This window comes from Panthera tigris, chromosome D3 (genome assembly GCF_018350195.1).
Source record: "Panthera tigris isolate Pti1 chromosome D3, P.tigris_Pti1_mat1.1, whole genome shotgun sequence".
In the NCBI taxonomy this organism is placed as follows: Eukaryota; Metazoa; Chordata; class Mammalia; order Carnivora; family Felidae; genus Panthera; species Panthera tigris.
Window position 1 is genome coordinate 58312487 of NC_056671.1, and position 17153 is coordinate 58329639.

Consider the following 17153-nt stretch of genomic DNA (forward strand, 5'->3'; position numbering starts at 1 on the left):
TGTTTCCCCATCTAATTCCCAGCTTTTAGCCATCATGAAACTCCCTGGCAATCTCTCTCAAGCTGATGAAGAGCCTCCCAAAAACAATGTGGTATTTTCTATTCCATTTGGGTGGCTCTAAAATATCTATCACAGTCTCCCCCAAAACAAAGTACCATAAACACTTTATTAATCAGCACAAACCTTTCTCGGAAGCCTTTGATTATCTTACAATATGGCTTTATGCTTCACACATAACATGGGGCGATGTGGAGCATATTTCTGCCATCTTACAGAGGGCACCCAGAAAGTAATTACTATAATATATGTGCATGTAGCGGCGCCACTAAAAAACCAACTGGGGAATGGCCACCGTGCCAGAGCAAGGCTCCACACAAAAACCTGTGCGGTGCATGATTTCCATACATTTACATCCGCGGGTATGTTATTAAGATGACTCAGCCCCGTGCTTTGCAATCACAAGTACCAAAATACAATACAAAGGCTGTCTTAATGGAAGGAAGGCCCTCCCCTCCCCTAAATGGGTAAAAAAGGTTCTTTGATGCGAGGGAAGGCTGTCCCGACCCAGGGTTGCATTTTCAGTCTACCTGGTTAACCTTTCCCGCTGTGGGCCAGAAATGGAAAAGTGTGTTTACGTACAGGTTTGCTTGGTAAGAATGTAAACATGCATGTGTAAACACTGGTGAGCATACATACAGAATACACGTGCTCCCCTGCAGTGTCCATTGTATAAGCTTAAACACGGTATATTTGTAAATTCTTTAAATTATGTCCACAAACACTCACATCTTTCCATTTATCTTTAGATACTCGGTGAGCCGTATATCTACCCCCCCCCCCCCATCTCTCTGAACCCACAGGAGAGACCGCGCAGACCCTTGACCCGAGGAACACTTCTTATTTTATGGTGATGAACTAGCCTCGATAATAGCCATGGCTGATATCACACCCAGTTAGGGGGGCCATAAATAATTCTCTTCTCCCCCGCACAGAAGCTATAAACCAGGGCCGAGGCGCGATAGTTTATCAAAGACGAGGGCTGGCTCCTTAAATAAACCGCGGTGATCTCACTTGCGGCGCCGAGCCTGGGCGCGGAGGCGCCCCCTCCCGCCCCGGCCCCCGCCCCCACCCCCGCCCCAGGAACAGCCTGAGTCCGACGTCTATCGGCGGGTGCTCAGGCGGCCCGGCTACCAGGGGCCCCGTGGGGCCGGCGGAGGCAGCTCCGGGTTCCGGGGAACCAGGGCACCCGGCGTCTCCGCCCCGACTGCCCGAGCGGGCAGTGTGCGGATCAGGGACCCGATCGGAGGCGCCGGGAGGGCCAGGGGAGGAGCCAAGCCCCAGCTCCGTGGTCGTGGCGGAGTTCGCCCCCAGCCCGGGATAACGTCGGGCCTGGACGGCGGAGTGCGGAGGCCGCCGGGCGAGCTCCGAGCCCGGCGCCCACGCGCCCTCTCCCCCGCGCGGTGCCTCGGGGCTTCTAAGGGCGCGGGGCGCGGGCCGCGGGGCGGGAGTGGGGGGAGCGCGAGCTCCCGAGAGAAAGCAGGCGCGCGCCCGGGCCCGCGATCCCCCGGCCAGCAGCGTCGCAGCCCGGCCTCCCGAAGTCGCCCCCTGTCGGCGCGTCCGTCGCTCGCGCCTCGGCAGGCGCCACTTACCCCGGGCAGGGTCTTCTGCTCGTGCAGCGCGCTCTGGGCCTTCAGCGCTGACTCACGCTCGCAGTAGGTGAGGAAAGCGCAGCCTGGGGAGGGAAGGAAGCGCCGAGAAGGGTCAGTGGGGCGCCCCCGGGCCGCCGACGCGCCCTCTCGCCCGCCCTCCAGTCTGGGCCCCTCCCCGCTCTAGGTCCCTCTCCCCACCTCTCTCTCTCTCTCTCTCTCTCTCTCTTTCTCTCTCTCTCTCTCTCTCCCTCTCTCTCTCTCTCTCCTGTGCACTCTACTCGAGCTTTCTTGCCTCTCCGTTTTCCTGTCGGCTTTTTGTCCCTTGCGTTGCTTTTTTGTTTTGCTCACTCGCTGAAGTCTCCCCACCCTGCATCTTTCCCCCCCCCACCACGCCCCCTCTTCCCGTGGGTCTCTTTTTGTCCTCTGCCCTGATGCCTCAGGCGCTAGCTCGGCCTTCTCCCTCCTTCCTCCCCAGGGTGCTGTTCTGTCCGTTTCAGCTCAAGCCCCAGTACCTCCCTGAAGGGGCAGCTTCCAGCCCTCACCCTCAGTACCTCTAGTCACGTTTGACCATGAATTCATTCTGGCCTCTTAGGAGTGCTGCCGGCTGCTCTATGAGGGATGATGGAGGGACCTTCCTGGTCTGCCGAATAGTCTCCATCTGTAGGGAGGACCCCAGGCCTGGTTGTGCTAATAAAGTGAATGGGGCTATCCATGTGTCCCCTGTCATCACATGTACAGTGATATCTTCAAAATGCTCCCAGTCAAAGGGCTTCTTGGGCATGTCCAGCCCGCCAATGCACAGTACTGGACCTGAGGCCTGCTTTTGCTGTGCTTCTAATTCTCTAGGTGACCCTGGCAAATGCTGTTTCCTCTGTGGCCTCAGTCTCCTCGGGTGTGAACTGAGAGGGTTGACCCAGTGGTCTCCAAGGTCACTCCAGTGTAGTTTCCCCCCTGAGTGACTCTGACGGTGCCTCACCAGGGAATCTGGATTTTACAGAACAACGTACCTAACTCAAGGGGTGACTTTTTAATGCTGGCCCTTCAGGCATGGTGACAAAGCAAAGAGCATGCTTGCTAGTGGGAGAGTTTCTCGGGCAGTTCCCTCAAACTGCCCCGTGTTAGGGGCCTCTTCCTCTGCCGGCAGATGTGGCCGAGTATGGCCTCAGAGGCCTACAAGACCTGGGCCATGGGGGAAGTCAGAAAGTCAACTTTGGCCAGCAGAAGGCTTGAGTCTCCTGGGGAACTGTTACCTCAGATTTTCCAAAGCCACTTAAGCCCCAGAGAAGGCCCCCTCCAAGCTGTCTCCTCCCTTGTTTCACTGTCTTCTTTCCCTCCACTGCCCCCCTTGCTTTGTTCTCATGCTCTTTTCTCCCCATTTTCCCATCTTCCAATCCCATCCATCTTCCAAGAATCTGATCAAGTTCTACTGACACCAAGCAGCCTGTCTTGACTTGTCCAGTCCATCTCAAGCCAACCTCACTTCTTGACCACACACAGCTGGCCCTTTGGTCATTCTCATGGCCATTTGTTAACTACTTCTCAAGTACCCACTGTGTGCCAGGCCCTGTGGCCCGGGCCCTCTTCCTATGAGGTCTGCAGGCTGGTGGTGCCTATGCCAACCCTTGTTACCAGGCTTGCTCTGGCTTCTTGGTGCCCTGGCACAGAGTACTCCCAGCATCCTCCACAGTTCCTTTCTCCTCCATCACCCAGTAAAAACCCCTTCCTCCTCTTCCAGTGTAGCAATTAGTTCCGACTCCCTTCCCCTCCTGGTTTCAGAGAGGAGATGGAAGGGAATGTAGGTGCAAAGGGGACATAAAGATAGGAGGGAGGAAACGGAGAGAAACCTGGGAGGCAGAGACTCTCAGCAACCTGTAGGCTCTGTACCTTTCTCACCTCCAACTCTTGCCCCAGGCTGAGAGGAGGTGTGAGTGCCAAGAAGCCTCTCTCCCACTCCCATCTCATCCCTCCCTATCCAGACCCAGGTCACCTTGCCTTCTCCCCCCCCTCCCCACTCCTCCCCCTGGTCCTGGCAGACGGTTATTGATGGAGACACCAGGGGACTGAAATGAATAGCGGTCAGAGGCCCCCATGACGTTGTCCCTCGTGCTGCTGCCTGCGTCTCTGGGGGCCTCTTTCCTCCTGTCCCTTCCCTGGCCTTGTCCTCCGCCTGTGCCTGCCTGCAACTGGGAGGCAGCCACTGTCTCACTGCATGCAGGCAAGCCAGCTAGGGACAAGGTCAGGGGCAGGTGTGGAGAGGGAGGAGAAGGAAGAACCAGAAGAGGAGGAAGGTGGAAGGAGGAGACGGTACAGGGAGGAGTAAGAAGAGGTGGGAGGAAGGGGAGGAAGTGGAGGGGGAAGGAAGATGAGGTGGAGAAAATGACCACATTGTTATGACCCAGGATAACAAGGGAAGGATCCCAGGAAGAAAGAAAGAAAGAATCTGTTGCTTTTTTCCAGCTTCTAGGAATTTCTGCCACATTTTTGGGAGAGCTCACAGGCTCTGTCAATCAGAATCTTTGGGGGACCCCCCAGACTCCATGTGACCCTCCCTAACATCTCCACCCTTGACCTTACCTCCTTCAATTCTTCCTCTTGCTCACCCCCTTGCCTCCTTCCTGTTTCTCAGCCCTGCAGGGCACACTCTGCCTTAGGACTTTTGGAACCACATTTACCCCCCTACATGGCTTGCTCCTTCACTCCCCTCAGGTTTCTGCTTAAATGTGACCTAGAGATGACCTTTCTGACCTCCTTTCACACAATACCCTTCCCCAACACACACTTACTCTCTGACCCCTTGCCTTGTTTACTCTTCTCTTTGGCACCCCTCCCCACTGAGCTCCCCACTGAGCATTACATGTTTGTTCCTTGATTGTCAGTTTTCCCAACCTGCAAGGGAGTTCAGGGACTTGCTTTTGTCCTATTCCTGCTTCGTTCTCAAGGCCCCACAGCAGGGCAGGATCTCAATACATATTTGTCAAGAACATTGAATCCCTGCCTCTGGCAACTTTTGCAGGGCCAATAGGAGGGGGGCAGGGAAGCAGTGCCTGGGGGGCTGTTGGGTGCTGACCAAGGCACCAAGGACACTGAGGCATGCTGGCATTCCATAGTGGTAGGGGGACTAGGTTGCCCCTGAGAAGTGATAGGTGGTCCCTGCTGGGAGGCCTCCTGTCTCCAAGGCTTTCTGAGCCCATTTCCCCAGCGTCAGACCTTCTGGTTACTGTCACTCCCCTGCTTTCTCCCGTGAAGCCATCATTGATGCACGGTTCCAGACAGGAAGCTGTTTTCGGGGGAGACCCTTACGAGCCAAGGGCCACTTACTGATTGTTCTCTGAACCCCATTGTCCTCATCTACAAACAGGGAGAGTAATCCCCCTCAAATAGGGAGACCTATTAGTCAAAGAGTACCAACAACCTCCGCAGCACTGTCTAACTGTAGAGCATAAACATAAGCCCCCCTTTGGTGGTCAGGAGGTCAGAAGGCAGAGTCCTTCCTTCCGTCCCTCTGCACCTCTGCCAGGAGTGACCAGCCTTATAGAGGCTTATAGAGAGGAGCCCCCACCCGGCTCTTCTCAAGGGATCTTTCCAGCCAGTCCAATGCCACGTCTCACTATGGCTCTTTTTAAAGAAGCAGATATGGATAAACAGATATTAACCACTGACTCCAGCTTGCATGAAGGGACTGCATCTGCTTCCTTGCTGAGGGCGGAGCCCTGGGGGGATGGCAGCTTGGCGGGGAGGGGGTGGCTTCAGGAGGACAATTTGCCATCACAGCGTCCTGCAGAGCACGGCGGGCACCCTGAGATGGAGGCCGAGGTGGCACTCAGGGTGGCCAGGGGAGAAGAGGGTGCCCAAGCCTCACCCACTGGACACGTGCCGGCCTCTCATGTGTAGGGAAAGGGGGTGGTACACACAGAACCCCCACTCAGAAAAGTTAGATTTGACTTCCTGTTGCTCATTGCTGTTCCTCACAGGAGTGGAGGGGGGGGCTCCCAGCTTTGAGGGTGGTGCAGGGGGCCTCGGCTCAGCAGCCACCAAAGCTGTCATGCTCACTCTCCTGTAACGTGCTGAAGTAGCCTCAGAAACACACCTGGTGAGGCCTCTTGGGAATTCACAGACTCTTCAGGAAATGGGATTCTCTGCCTACTGAGCCAACAGAGCATGGGAGAGGAGGCTAGACCAGGCTGTGAACCTTAAGAAGGGAACATCTTTCCCAGGGACAGGGCTGTGGCCCAGCATTCCCTCCCTGACCTGGCCCTACAGGTGTTCTCCTATTTGTGCTCACAGAGAGAGCAAGAGTCCACTGTTCGGAATGGCACGGCAACCGAAAACCGCCTAAAGGTCTCTCAGCATACAGGTGGTTTCGTGATTCAACTGGGGAATACTCTATAGCAGTTAAAAGGGTGGCATGGTCCTAAATGGACCAGTGTGGGAAGACACAGTCAGAGGGCAAAAGCAAGTTGCAAAATAGCACACATCACATATGCACAATGGAGACATATTCCATTAGTTCCATATGCACCAAAATCTGTATTTACCCCATGGCACAAAGTCTAGAAGGTGTCACAGAAAGCTGAAAACAGGGAGTATGGGGGAAGGTGGGGCATGTCTCTCATAACGTTAACTTTTTTTGGTTTGATCGACACATTGTGACACCAGAGTGTATTCATGCATCCCTTGCACAATTAACTTTAAAGAAGATTTTTGCTGAAAGAGGATAGGATGAAAATGGAGTAGGTGCAAATGGGTAGGCCAGACCCACAGTCCGTTTTGAGGGGACAAAGAGCATTGGGCATCAGCTTCCTGGCAAATTCTTCATGAGAGAAATTATCATTTGAGAGTCCAGCTATGTCCTGATCTCAAAGCTTCCTTCAAGCTCGGGAACCGAAGCAGATTCCCTCCCTCCAGCAAACTGTGAATGGTGTTCATCCTTGTCCTCTGGTCCTGAGTTCCAGCAGCTGAGGTTTGTGGGATGGAGTCCATGATGGACGAAGCACAGAGCTTCCCCAACTCTGCCCTCCAGTTCTCCCATTCAGCCCAGTGACACGGATGCAGTCTCTGAGGTGGGAAGCGCAGAAGTGACTCGGGAATCTCTAATGAGGTATGATCTCTCCGCTCAGCTCCCACTTTTCCTGTCCCACTGTCTTGGAGGGAGGGCTCCCCAGCGCCAGCTCCTCCCCTCAGTCTCCCATCCTCCTGAACCACAGACCAGAGCAGAATAGAAGTGCAACCCGGCAGAGCAGGGACAGGTTTTGGAAATGATTGGAGGTAGGAGTGAGGGCAGAAAGATGTCATACTTTGAGAAAAGTCACAAGGCAGTGCTGCCAGCAGCAGCTGATGGCCTGGGCTCTGTGCATGAGGTGGCCGCCATACCCACGTGTCCGGTTTCACACCGACCTGCCTCTCTTCTGCTGCTCTCACTTCTGCCACGTGCACGAACACTGGCCTCCACTCACTCCTCCCCATGCTGCCATTTAACCTCTTCCCACTCACCATACTTATTTACTTGTCCCTCCTATTTATCAGTTTCTCGTCTTGTCTCTGAATAGATTGTCCACTCTGTGAGGGCGGAGATGAGGGCTTGTAAGTGGAGAGCTGAGTTTCTAGCTGAGGTGTCCGAGGGCTGGGAGACCAAGAGAGCCCGAGGGGGTGGTGGGAGAAGGAGAGACACCTGGCACCAAAGAGAGAGCAGGAAGCCCAGAGGAGGACCGGAAGGAAGGAGAAGGGTGTGATTGGGAGAGGTTCACAAGGAGCCCCAGAACCAGGGAGCCACAGGGAGACAGGCAGAGCTGGTGATGGCAGGAGGGTGTTACCAGGCTGGGGTGCGGGTTCGGGTGGCAGACACCCCTCTCCAGTAGAGCAGCCTGTGGATAATGGTGCAACGGGGCATTGCTGATTCCTGAGAAGGTAGGCGAGTGCCCTCTCCCATGTGGGGGAAAAACACAGCCCGGCAGAATTAATTGCGCGAGATGGCAGTAATTTACAAAGCCCCCGTGTGCGGGGATAAAAGGCCCTTGTCATGGTGAAGTGAAGGAAGTACAATTTCCTGCCCAACTCCAAGCAGGGCTGAAGCCTGGGGTGTAATCATCACAGAAGGGAAGGCTCCAGATGAGCTCCCTCCTCCCACCCAGCCGGGCCTTGGCTTCCCACTAATTGAATTACAGAATTAGCCAGAGGAAGGTGGCCCTAGAATAGGAAGATCTGGACTTTAATAAAACATCAGATCCTTCAGGGCCTGTGCTTGGCTGGCCTGGAGGAAGTGAGAGGAAGCTAGGGCGTGGGGAGGGATGGGCAAGGGAAGGGAGCAGGAAACCCACCAACCAGCCAGACCAAAGGGTCAAGGAGGGGCTCCCTGTTCAGTGTGATCTTCTTGGGAGGTCCAGGATGCCCCCCACTCTGCCCCAGATCTCCACCCACAGACCTGCCTAGTTCCTGAAATCCCATCCTCGGGGCACTACCCCTCAGTGATTCTCACTGAGGCTGCAGCTGAGAATCACCCAGAGGAACAGATACGGGCCCTGCTGCAGAGAAATTAAGGCAGATCCCCGGGGGTGGATAGAGAGAGGGAAGGAGAGAAGGAACATCTGCCAGCCTCCCAGAGAAGAGGGCTGCGGGTGTTCTGAGGCCCAATCCATCCCCTCCTCCTTATCCCATAATCCAGTTCCTGTCCCCCGTGGTCTGAGTGAGCAAGGGTGGCCTCTCTGGAGCTTTCTGGAGAAATGCCCCTTCCTCCGTACGTGTGGGAGATACAGTTCCCCATGTACATGCTCTTCCTCTGGGAGTGTTCTCCCTGCTCTGTGCCTGCCCCGGGTCTGCACCTTCTTTAGGACCCACCTCTTTGGGTCCCTAGGTCTGTGGAGCCCAATGCACCTACCTGGACCACCGTGATCTCACCTTCCTCTGATTCCTATGTGGCTGCCCCTACCCATGGCCTGCCCTAAGGGTGGGCCTTGTCTGTTCATCTAATCCTTGAGCTCCTTGAGAATGGGCCCTTGGGGCTCAGCAGGGCCTGGTGACAGGTGGGAGGAAGAACCCATGGGACTACAACACTGTCTCTACCTTTCTTGGCCAGTGCCCAGACACTGGGTGATCCTCCTGCCATCTTCCCTGGACCTGTCCTGGCTGCTGCAGCCTCCCAGTCCTTTCTACCTAGACCCCACTCCCTCTCCCCTCCTTGTCTAGAGGAGTTCTTCCTGCTGGTATTCTAGCGGTTCCTGTGGTTCTCTTTTCTCCCTAGGGGAAAGACAGTGACTGCCCAGCCACGTCCATGACTCTGATTTCCTCCAGCATCTCTGCCTCCATGGGGTGAGCCCAAGCCTGACCATCCTTTCCCTGCTGCCTCTGCCGTGCCTCTCTCCTTCGGAGCCCACATGTCCTTGTAGGAGTGACCTAGCCTCCCCTCTTCCAAACAGATTTCCCTGACCACACCAACCTCAGCATCCCTTAAAGCCCTGAGTGATGGCCCCTCACCCTTGGCAGAATACACATCTCTGTCTGCCTGGCATTTATGTATTTGTGCACGTGGAAATGCACCGCTATGGGAGCTGCTAACTCCGAGGTCCTCTTCTCCTCCCAGAGACCGACATCACTGAATGCAGTGGTTGCTAAACTTCACTCTGCCCCTGCCTGGGAATGAGTGAGCTGAAATGCTGGGGAGAGATGGCTGGCTGCAGGGGAAGCAGGGGTTGTGGAGAGGGTCTGGGACATCTGTCCTTCGGCTCAAGCCCCTGATGGTGGCGGGAGCCATCCATCTTCCTCAGAGGGTGCCGGGCAGGTGGGGATGACAGGCCTCTCAACAGGCGGGGGAGATAGATGACACCCTCAGCCACCACGTTAGGGCTGCGGGCCTGCTCTCCTTTTCAAAGCCCTTCACTGCTGAAACTCCACCCTGGGCCCTCACCCTGTTGGGGCTCAGCACTGCCCTCCTGTGCCAACTCTCTTCAAACAGGAAACCCCAGAGGAGAGCACGGTGGTCTAGTCGAGAGTTTCTCAGAGTTAACGGTTGCATGACATGGGGAAGTGGCCCTGGATCACTGTGACCCGAAGTGTGTCTCTGACTTCTCTCAGTGCTCCTGCCCTTGGTGGCCACAAGACGGAGATGGGCACAAAGCTAGGGGGTCAGGATCTCCTCAGACCTAGACTAGGAAGCCCCAGGGAATGGGCCCAGCCTTCTCTTTCTCTTTCTCTTCCTCTGGGCACAGGGCAGGTCCCGGTAAGTCCAGTCTCAGGGACCTGACTGGCTCTGGACCTCAGAGGCTGCAAAGAGCAGCGGGCAGGCCTTTGCCAAGTGTCTCTCCTGCCAGTTGCCCTTGTTTACACCCTCAGCACTGGAGAATTACATGTCTGGTGTCGGCTGCAACATCTTTATGGCACTGTGAAAAAGGACAAAAACTGGATAGGACATACTGATGGCCTTTCCCCTCTCTCAGCAAAGAGCTCTTGGTGGTGGAGCCTGGCCCAGGGAAGGTGTCAGCCTTTCTGAGGCTCAGCCCATAGGTGAAGGACAGCCTGGTCCGCTGACACACGTGCTGGCTTTCGTTCCCACAGCTGAAGGGCCGCCTTGTCTCTGGGCCAGCTCGCAGAGCACTCCCGCTTGTTCCTTTCTTCGCAGAGAACCTCACCTGCCATGGTGAGGCTGTTGTCTCCCTGAGCTCATCATTCTTGTACCTCAGAGTGGGCTGTGGGCGGGGCGTGTGTTATCAGCATCTGACAACTGCAAGAGGCTGACCTGAGGCCCCCTTATGGCTGTTTGGGGCTCAGTTCCTGTTCCTTCCCACAGCCCTGGGCAGTGTCTAGACCCTGGGGGCCCTCCCGGGAGATGTCCTCCCTCCACACCCTTACCCACCCCATGACCTGCACTTGGGGTAAAGGGCTCTGGAATGACCTCGTTCTCTTCCTTCAAAGACCCAGGTGGCGTCGGCTGAGCTCTCCAGGCCTCACTGGGCCACATGTACCGGACCTCCCTCCACCCCCATTGCCCTCTCCGATGTCGGAGTCAGGCCATGGGCTCCTCCACAGAGGCTCTATGTGTGAATCCACATTGGATTTGAAATGCGTGTGGGGTATCCGTTACTCTCACAAAGGCCAGGATAAATGTTAAAGCAGAGAAACTGAACTGTGTTCACTTCTAATCAACCTGGTTGGGGAGTTTAGATCTTCCTGTTTTGAATTTTCTTAGAACAGGGAGCACCTGCAGAGAAGCCAGGCATGACTCAGTGGGAATGGACAGCCAGCTTACTCAGTGCCACAGTGGAAGGGGCTCTCAGGGGCCCCCTTGGCATGATGCAGCCCATCCCTAAACGGTGGGAGATGGGCAGTAGGCAGGGCCTCGGAGTAAGCCAGGCCATCTCAACTGGTCCGGGCGAAGAACAGTAATCCTACCCCAGACCATTCTGTCTTCTGTGCTCCCATCTCCATTGCCTGCCTGCAACTGCCTTTCCCTCTTGCCTTTCTCCCGTCTTGCTACAACTATGCAGCTTTGTTGGCTGACCTCAGCCACACTGCTGACCCCTGGCCTGACATGCTGAGCTCCTCAGTGTATGGAAATGACATGGTGCAGGATCTGAGCCCCTCAGTAGCCCCCAGCATTAGCCGGGTCTCGTGTGTATGTTTCATGCCTACAGAGGAAGCTCAGTGGATGCTTGTTGAGTTGCATAGAATGCCCTTTGTTGGAGCTTTACGTGGTGGTTGGTCCAGCTAAATTAAGGTGGGAGTCATTTTCCCCAATAGAACCCCCTTCCCCATGCAGAGGGAAATGTGGAGGAATCCCTTCTTGGCATGTTCCTGAAGCCCCCGGCTGCCAGCCTGAGCTATCCCTGGCATATTCACAAAGGCAGCTCTCTAGCCCATGATGTCCTTGTGTGGTTGGGCATCGGCCTCTCTTGACTCCTTTCTCCCATGAAAGAAGAGATGAAGGCAGGGAGCTGTTGAGTTCCCCTTTGTCCCCCTTCTCAGTCACACTTCTCCACAGCATATCCATGTCACCTCTGGGCCTTTGCACTGGCTCCTCTCCCCACCTGAGATGCCCTCCCTGCTTGGGTGAGGGAAGGATTCCTCTACCAGCTCCTCCCACCCTCTGAAGTCCTCCTCAGCTTCCCAGTGCTCCCCGATTCTCCTTCCAATGAGCTCTTCTATGTCCAAGTGTCTAAAACATAAAAGCAAGGGCTTGGTTGAACAGCGTTTTCTGCTATTCTCGTCCACAGAAACTCTATCTCCCCAGTAGACCACAGCTCACTGGGCTGGGCCTGTCCTGTCCATCCTCAAACAAGTCCCGGGATGGACTTGTTATGGAGCTTCATAAGAGCAGCGGAGCTGCTGAGAATCGGAAGGGAGGGCAGGCCAGCTCCACTTTGATCACACTCTGGCACTCAGGACCTGCCAGGTGAGGTGAATTAATCTCGCCTCTCTCTCCTGGCTCCTTTCTAACAGCCCCTAATCCACTTAAAGAACAACAACAACAACAACAACAACAACAACAAAAATAGAAGCACACCAACCAAGAAATTCCAACCTCAGCATCCAAGATAGGCTATTTTGAAAAGACCAATAGCCAGGAGTCCCATATTACAGGATCAATGTTTGGAAAATGTGATTTTCTTTTTAAAAGCAGAAAAACAATCTCACACAGTCCTGGCAGGCCATGGTCCAGTTCTTGGTGGAAGGTTGTCTTTCCCTCATGATCTCGGCCACTTAAGCTACTCTTCTGGCCAGGCTTTGGGCTTCACCCAACATCAATAGGATAGGTTCAATCACAGGCATTTAGCAATATTTAACCTGAGGGCCGAGGCAAAGAAGTAGTTAGCAAATGTGACTGGGTTGCTGGCTTCCGCGAGCTAATCCCTCAAGCTCTCTGAGCCCTGGCGGAGGTAGTTGTCCACATTTTAAGAGGGAAAGAGGCTCTAGCTTTTGCTTTAGAGTCAGCTGGCCCCAGTCCTGGGAAGGGTCGGAGCACCCAGCCTCCATTCGCTGCTCTCCTTGGGAGCGCCCAAGGTGGGTAAGAGGCAATTGGCCAATGGGGAAGGTGACCCATGGCGGGTGGACAAAGCCTGGCATTCAGTTCGATTTCTCCTCTTCCCAGAGTCTTACCCACATCCCACAGAGCCCACCAAGAAAGAAGATTGAACTACCTAATTTACCGATGGGTCCGCAAGGCTAGGACTTAGTGACTGGGATGGGTGGTACTGTTATCCGTGGGCGAGTGAAAGATGATTCATTCATTCATTCACTCATTCACTCATTCCACAACTTGGAATTGATATTGATGTCAACTGATATCAATTGATTTATTGATAGCCCACCATTTTCCAGATGATAAAAGGCATAAAGGAGACCCTCGGTAAACAAACTTCAGGGCTACGTGACGTATATGCACACCTACCAAGTTGAGGTTTGTGGAGGGCTTGTCTGTCGGTGGCACAAATGATAACAGCAAATACTGATGTTTGGTTATCTGTTGGTAGTTGGTCTAAGTGCTTCACGTGTATCGAATCATTTAATATAATAGCTATGGAATAGTACTATAATCATCCCCATTTTATAGGTAGGAAATGGAGGCACTCAAAAACAAAACACTTGCTTGGGCCTGTGGCCAGGTCCCTGGGGGAGCTGGGCTGTGAGGTGGGGCAGCCTCCTGTAGAGTGTGTGACCTTAATCCTGGGCTCTGCCACCTCCTGGAGGGGGATCATTGGCTCTGCCCAGGGTGGGGGGAAATCAGTGCAGCTCTCCCCTCCCCCACTTCCTTCCTGCCTTTCTTTTTCTCTCTCATGGCTGGAATCCCATATTCTCTCTTGTCCATCTATTTAATTCCCAGGATACTGTCCATCTATTTAATTCCCAGGATACTACTCCAGGATATACCATTTTTCCCCCATCCCTAAACAAGGTAACATCTGACCCCATGGTTTCTGTCACCAGCCAGCTGGTGCCTCTGGGAAAGCCATTTAACCCTGGTGGCCCGGTTGTTTCCATCAGCAGGACATCTGGACCCCTGGGAAAGGGCTGCAGCCTCTAAGGGAGGTGGGCCTGGCTCTGACAGCCTCTGCCTTGTTCTGGAAGCCCCGGGCAGTTTAGGTAGTTTATGTAGCCCCCCACCTCAATCCGGGCCTCAGGTTCCTTACACGGGAAATGGAGACAGTGACCCCTAACTGCTGGGATCATGGGCATCCAGCAGAGTGCCTGGCATCTAACTAGTTGATGTTGGGGGTGGGGAGATTACCACTGCTACCACTGTCGGGAGCAGCAGTGGCGATGTGATGTTAAAGACGCCCTATAGTGTGAAAAGTAGCACGGGCATTTACGCTGTCTGGTGTTGTCTGCTTCCCCTGTATGGGACCTGCACATTTTACTTGATATAACCTCCCCACCCCAATACATACTCATCAGGACAGGGACCTTGTCTGTTTCCTGCTCTCCAGCAGGCCAGCACCCTGGGGGCTCAGAGCGCTGCGGTTTGCACTGAGAGTCTAAGATGCCAGTGTGTTTACCTCGTGTATCTAATATGCTAATGACAGGAGGCAGTAATGAGCTGGCGGAGACCTGAGTGACAAAGAGCTGGCTTCATGCTTCCCCAAAGAGGCACCTCAGTGTCAATTGTTTCTTTTGTGAGAGGAATTGTTAAAGCTTGGGAATGTGGGCTGCAAGGGCTGGGCAGAGGAGAGGGGGCGGTCCTCAGTCAGGAGGAGTGGAGGTCTTTAGCGGCGCTGGGATGGGACAGTCAGGGGTGGGCAGACCCTGCAGGGTGCACATGGAATCCAATGCCCTCACGGGAGGGAATGGAAGTGAATTGAACACATCTGTGTTACTCACTGACTCCTGAAGAGGCCTCTGTGAGAACCCGAATGTGGCAAGGCTGGCCCGATCTGCTGTGGACCCTTGTTGCACCACTCCTAGCACAGGGCGTGGTGTGGTCACAGGAGGCACGGGGTGAAGGACGGACACTGGTTCGGCATTAGAACGTCTACTGAAAGCAATCTCTTGACAGTTAAATGGCCTCCAGTAAGTCACCAGATCTCTCTGGACCTCGGTTTCCTTTTCTGTGAAATGGATTTGCTATTCCTACCCATGAGTCTGTGTCCCCAACATCCAGCACAATCCTGGCACAAAGTGGGTGTCAGCATACATTCGTCAGTGAATGGATGAGTGGAACAGGAGGGAGGGAGGAGAAGGAAGTGTACTCTGTTCTTTTACAGAGGAGGAAAAAAATGCATGTGTCTCTGGGTCAAGGTGAAGCGATCATCCCAAGAACACACAGCTGGTCACTGAGAGAACTGGACTCCAGGTCCCCGCCTGGCTTCCCAGGTTGAGTGTGGAGAGCACGTCTCTGAGAGGGCCGGAGGACCCAGTGCAGCCTGAGGGGGAGGGAGCAAGCAGACGCTGGGTGGATGAAATGTGTAGGAAGCAGAGAAAATCAGCAGGCAGAGGTGCGTCTCTAAGGATTTGCACCAAATGGAGGGAACAGGAAGAGATTACTGTGAGCAGGTGGAGGTCAAGTCCATCCAGGATCCCCACCCCTGGCTGCGCAGATGGTGGGCAGTGACCAGGTCTACAGGGAGAGGGAGGCACAGGTCTGAAACGCTCACGTGTCCTAGAGGTGTGCATGGTTCTATTGTCTGTTCTCACAGAGGGTCTGAGGGTGGGAAGGAGCGAGGGACCCAAGAGGCTTCATGAGCTGTGCCAGGTAGGGCCAACCTGAGGCCTGACATTATCACTTCCATGATGGGTCTGACTCCCACAGCTGGCCATGGCTTGGTCTTTGTATCCCCAGGTTTTATCCTTTCTCTCAGCTTCCTAGAAATTTCCTTTAGACCTCTGCTTTGTCTTGGCTGAGCTGACTGGACCTCATGGCCAAGAAGGCCAGCTAGGGATGCTGAGGCCTAGAAGGGGGAAACTGGACAGCGGGGGTAACAAAAGGTGTGGCTGCTGGTGCTCCCCCCTGGCATTTCTGCTCCCAGGCAGCTGTGGCCCTCATCTGAGGCTGAGTACAGAGGCCCCTCCCTGGCTTTACACACCCTGTGAATTGCAGGGCACCAGAAATGGGGGCTATGGCCAGGAGGCCAGGCTAGCTGAGACCAGAAGGTACAGGACTGGAGTGTAGGACTGGAGGTAGGAAAGGCAGAAATGCAGACAGAGGGAGACCCTGGGTGCAAAGGCCCCTACTGCACGGAAGTATGAAAAGATCTTGGGCTGAAAGTTGCCACTTGGATGAGAGGCCAGGACAGGACCCTTCTGGCAAGCCCCTGGCCTTCTGGGGACCTCAGCTTCCTTGTCTGTAAAATCCAGACCTGAGCATCAGATTGGCTCTGGCAAAATTCTGGGGGATGAAAATGGGAAGGAAGAATCAGAGTTCTGGATTTTAATCCTGATTCTACTGGTTTCTGAAGACCTAAGTAGAACAGTGGGAGCCCCCCCCCCCCCCCCCACCCCCTCCACCCACCCTGCCACCACAGCCCATGGGCAGCCTCTGAGGCTTACTGCCCTCAATCCTTTCTCAGGTCCAGGGGGCTCTTTGCCCAGTCCTGTCCTGGGGAGGAAGGGAAGGAGAGGAGAGGAAGATGGCATCCAGACCCTTGGTAGCCAGCACAGGGAAGGGCTGGGGAGAGAGGGTCACGGAGGAAGCCTCCAAAAGCGGTATGTGGCCCAGCGACCATGCTTCCCACAGCAGAGGCCCCGGGGAAGCCAGGGACAGAATGGGTGATGAAGGGGCCCCCTGTGGAGGCAGGGAATGCCCCCTGGAGCCTTGACAGAGGTGGAGAGGAAGAAGCAAGGTTATTCCCAGTGATCAAAGTGAGTGTGCTCTGTGTGGGGACCCAGGAAGGGCAGCAGGCATTTACAATCAAATGGTGTGCTCCTTAGAAACACACTGGGCTAGCAAGGGGCTAGCCCACTCTCCCCACCCCTCCCTCCCTGCACCTCTGTCCTTTCCATTTCCTGCAGTGTTCCAGGCTGGCTGGGGTTGCAAGGGGCAGTGCAGGGCACAGTGGGCAGCAGCAGCCATCAGTGAGGACACGGTCCCTGGTTTCAGAGACCCAGGCTGCCTCTGCCTCCCATGACCAGTCTCCCCGTGAACCTGAACCTCGCGCCACCTCGCTGCCTGTTTTCGTCTGCAGGTCTATATATAGCGATCTCGACGCACACTCTGGAATTGGATTTGATGTAGCCCTCTGGACTCGAGCTAACTTTTGGGGAGTAGTTTTCTTGGGAGCCTGCCAGTCCAATTCCTCCCCCATGAACACTAATTACTGCACAGACCTTCTCCATGAAATCAGCGCTGAAGCCATTCCCATCCAGGCGGCTCTCCAAGACGAAATTTTTCTACTGGGAACTGACAGCCGCAAATAAACCTACCATCTACTTAGCAACAGGGAGCAAGAGCAGGCGGGGAGGTGGGGAGGGAGGGGGGACTCGGGGAGAGTGGGAGGGAGGGAGGGGGAGGAGAAGAGGGCTCGCTTCTTTTCTTCCTTCTGTTCTTCATTTTACAGAAAGGGTGTAATCAGCTCTCTCTGGAAAGGT

The 17153-nt window shown here is 54.8% G+C and overlaps 1 protein-coding gene across 14 annotated transcripts in view; it reads right to left on the reverse strand.

Annotated features, from left to right (window-relative positions):
* The window catches only part of CELF4 (CUGBP Elav-like family member 4), a 296488-nt gene that overhangs the window by 218776 nt on the left and 60559 nt on the right, over positions 1–17153 (reverse strand). For all 14 annotated transcript variants that reach the window (XM_042961625.1, XM_042961624.1, XM_042961622.1 and 11 more), the window contains exon 2: positions 1650–1732. In XM_042961625.1, coding sequence (XP_042817559.1) covers positions 1650–1732 — 83 coding nt within the window. The remainder of the gene's footprint in view (positions 1–1649; positions 1733–17153) is intronic.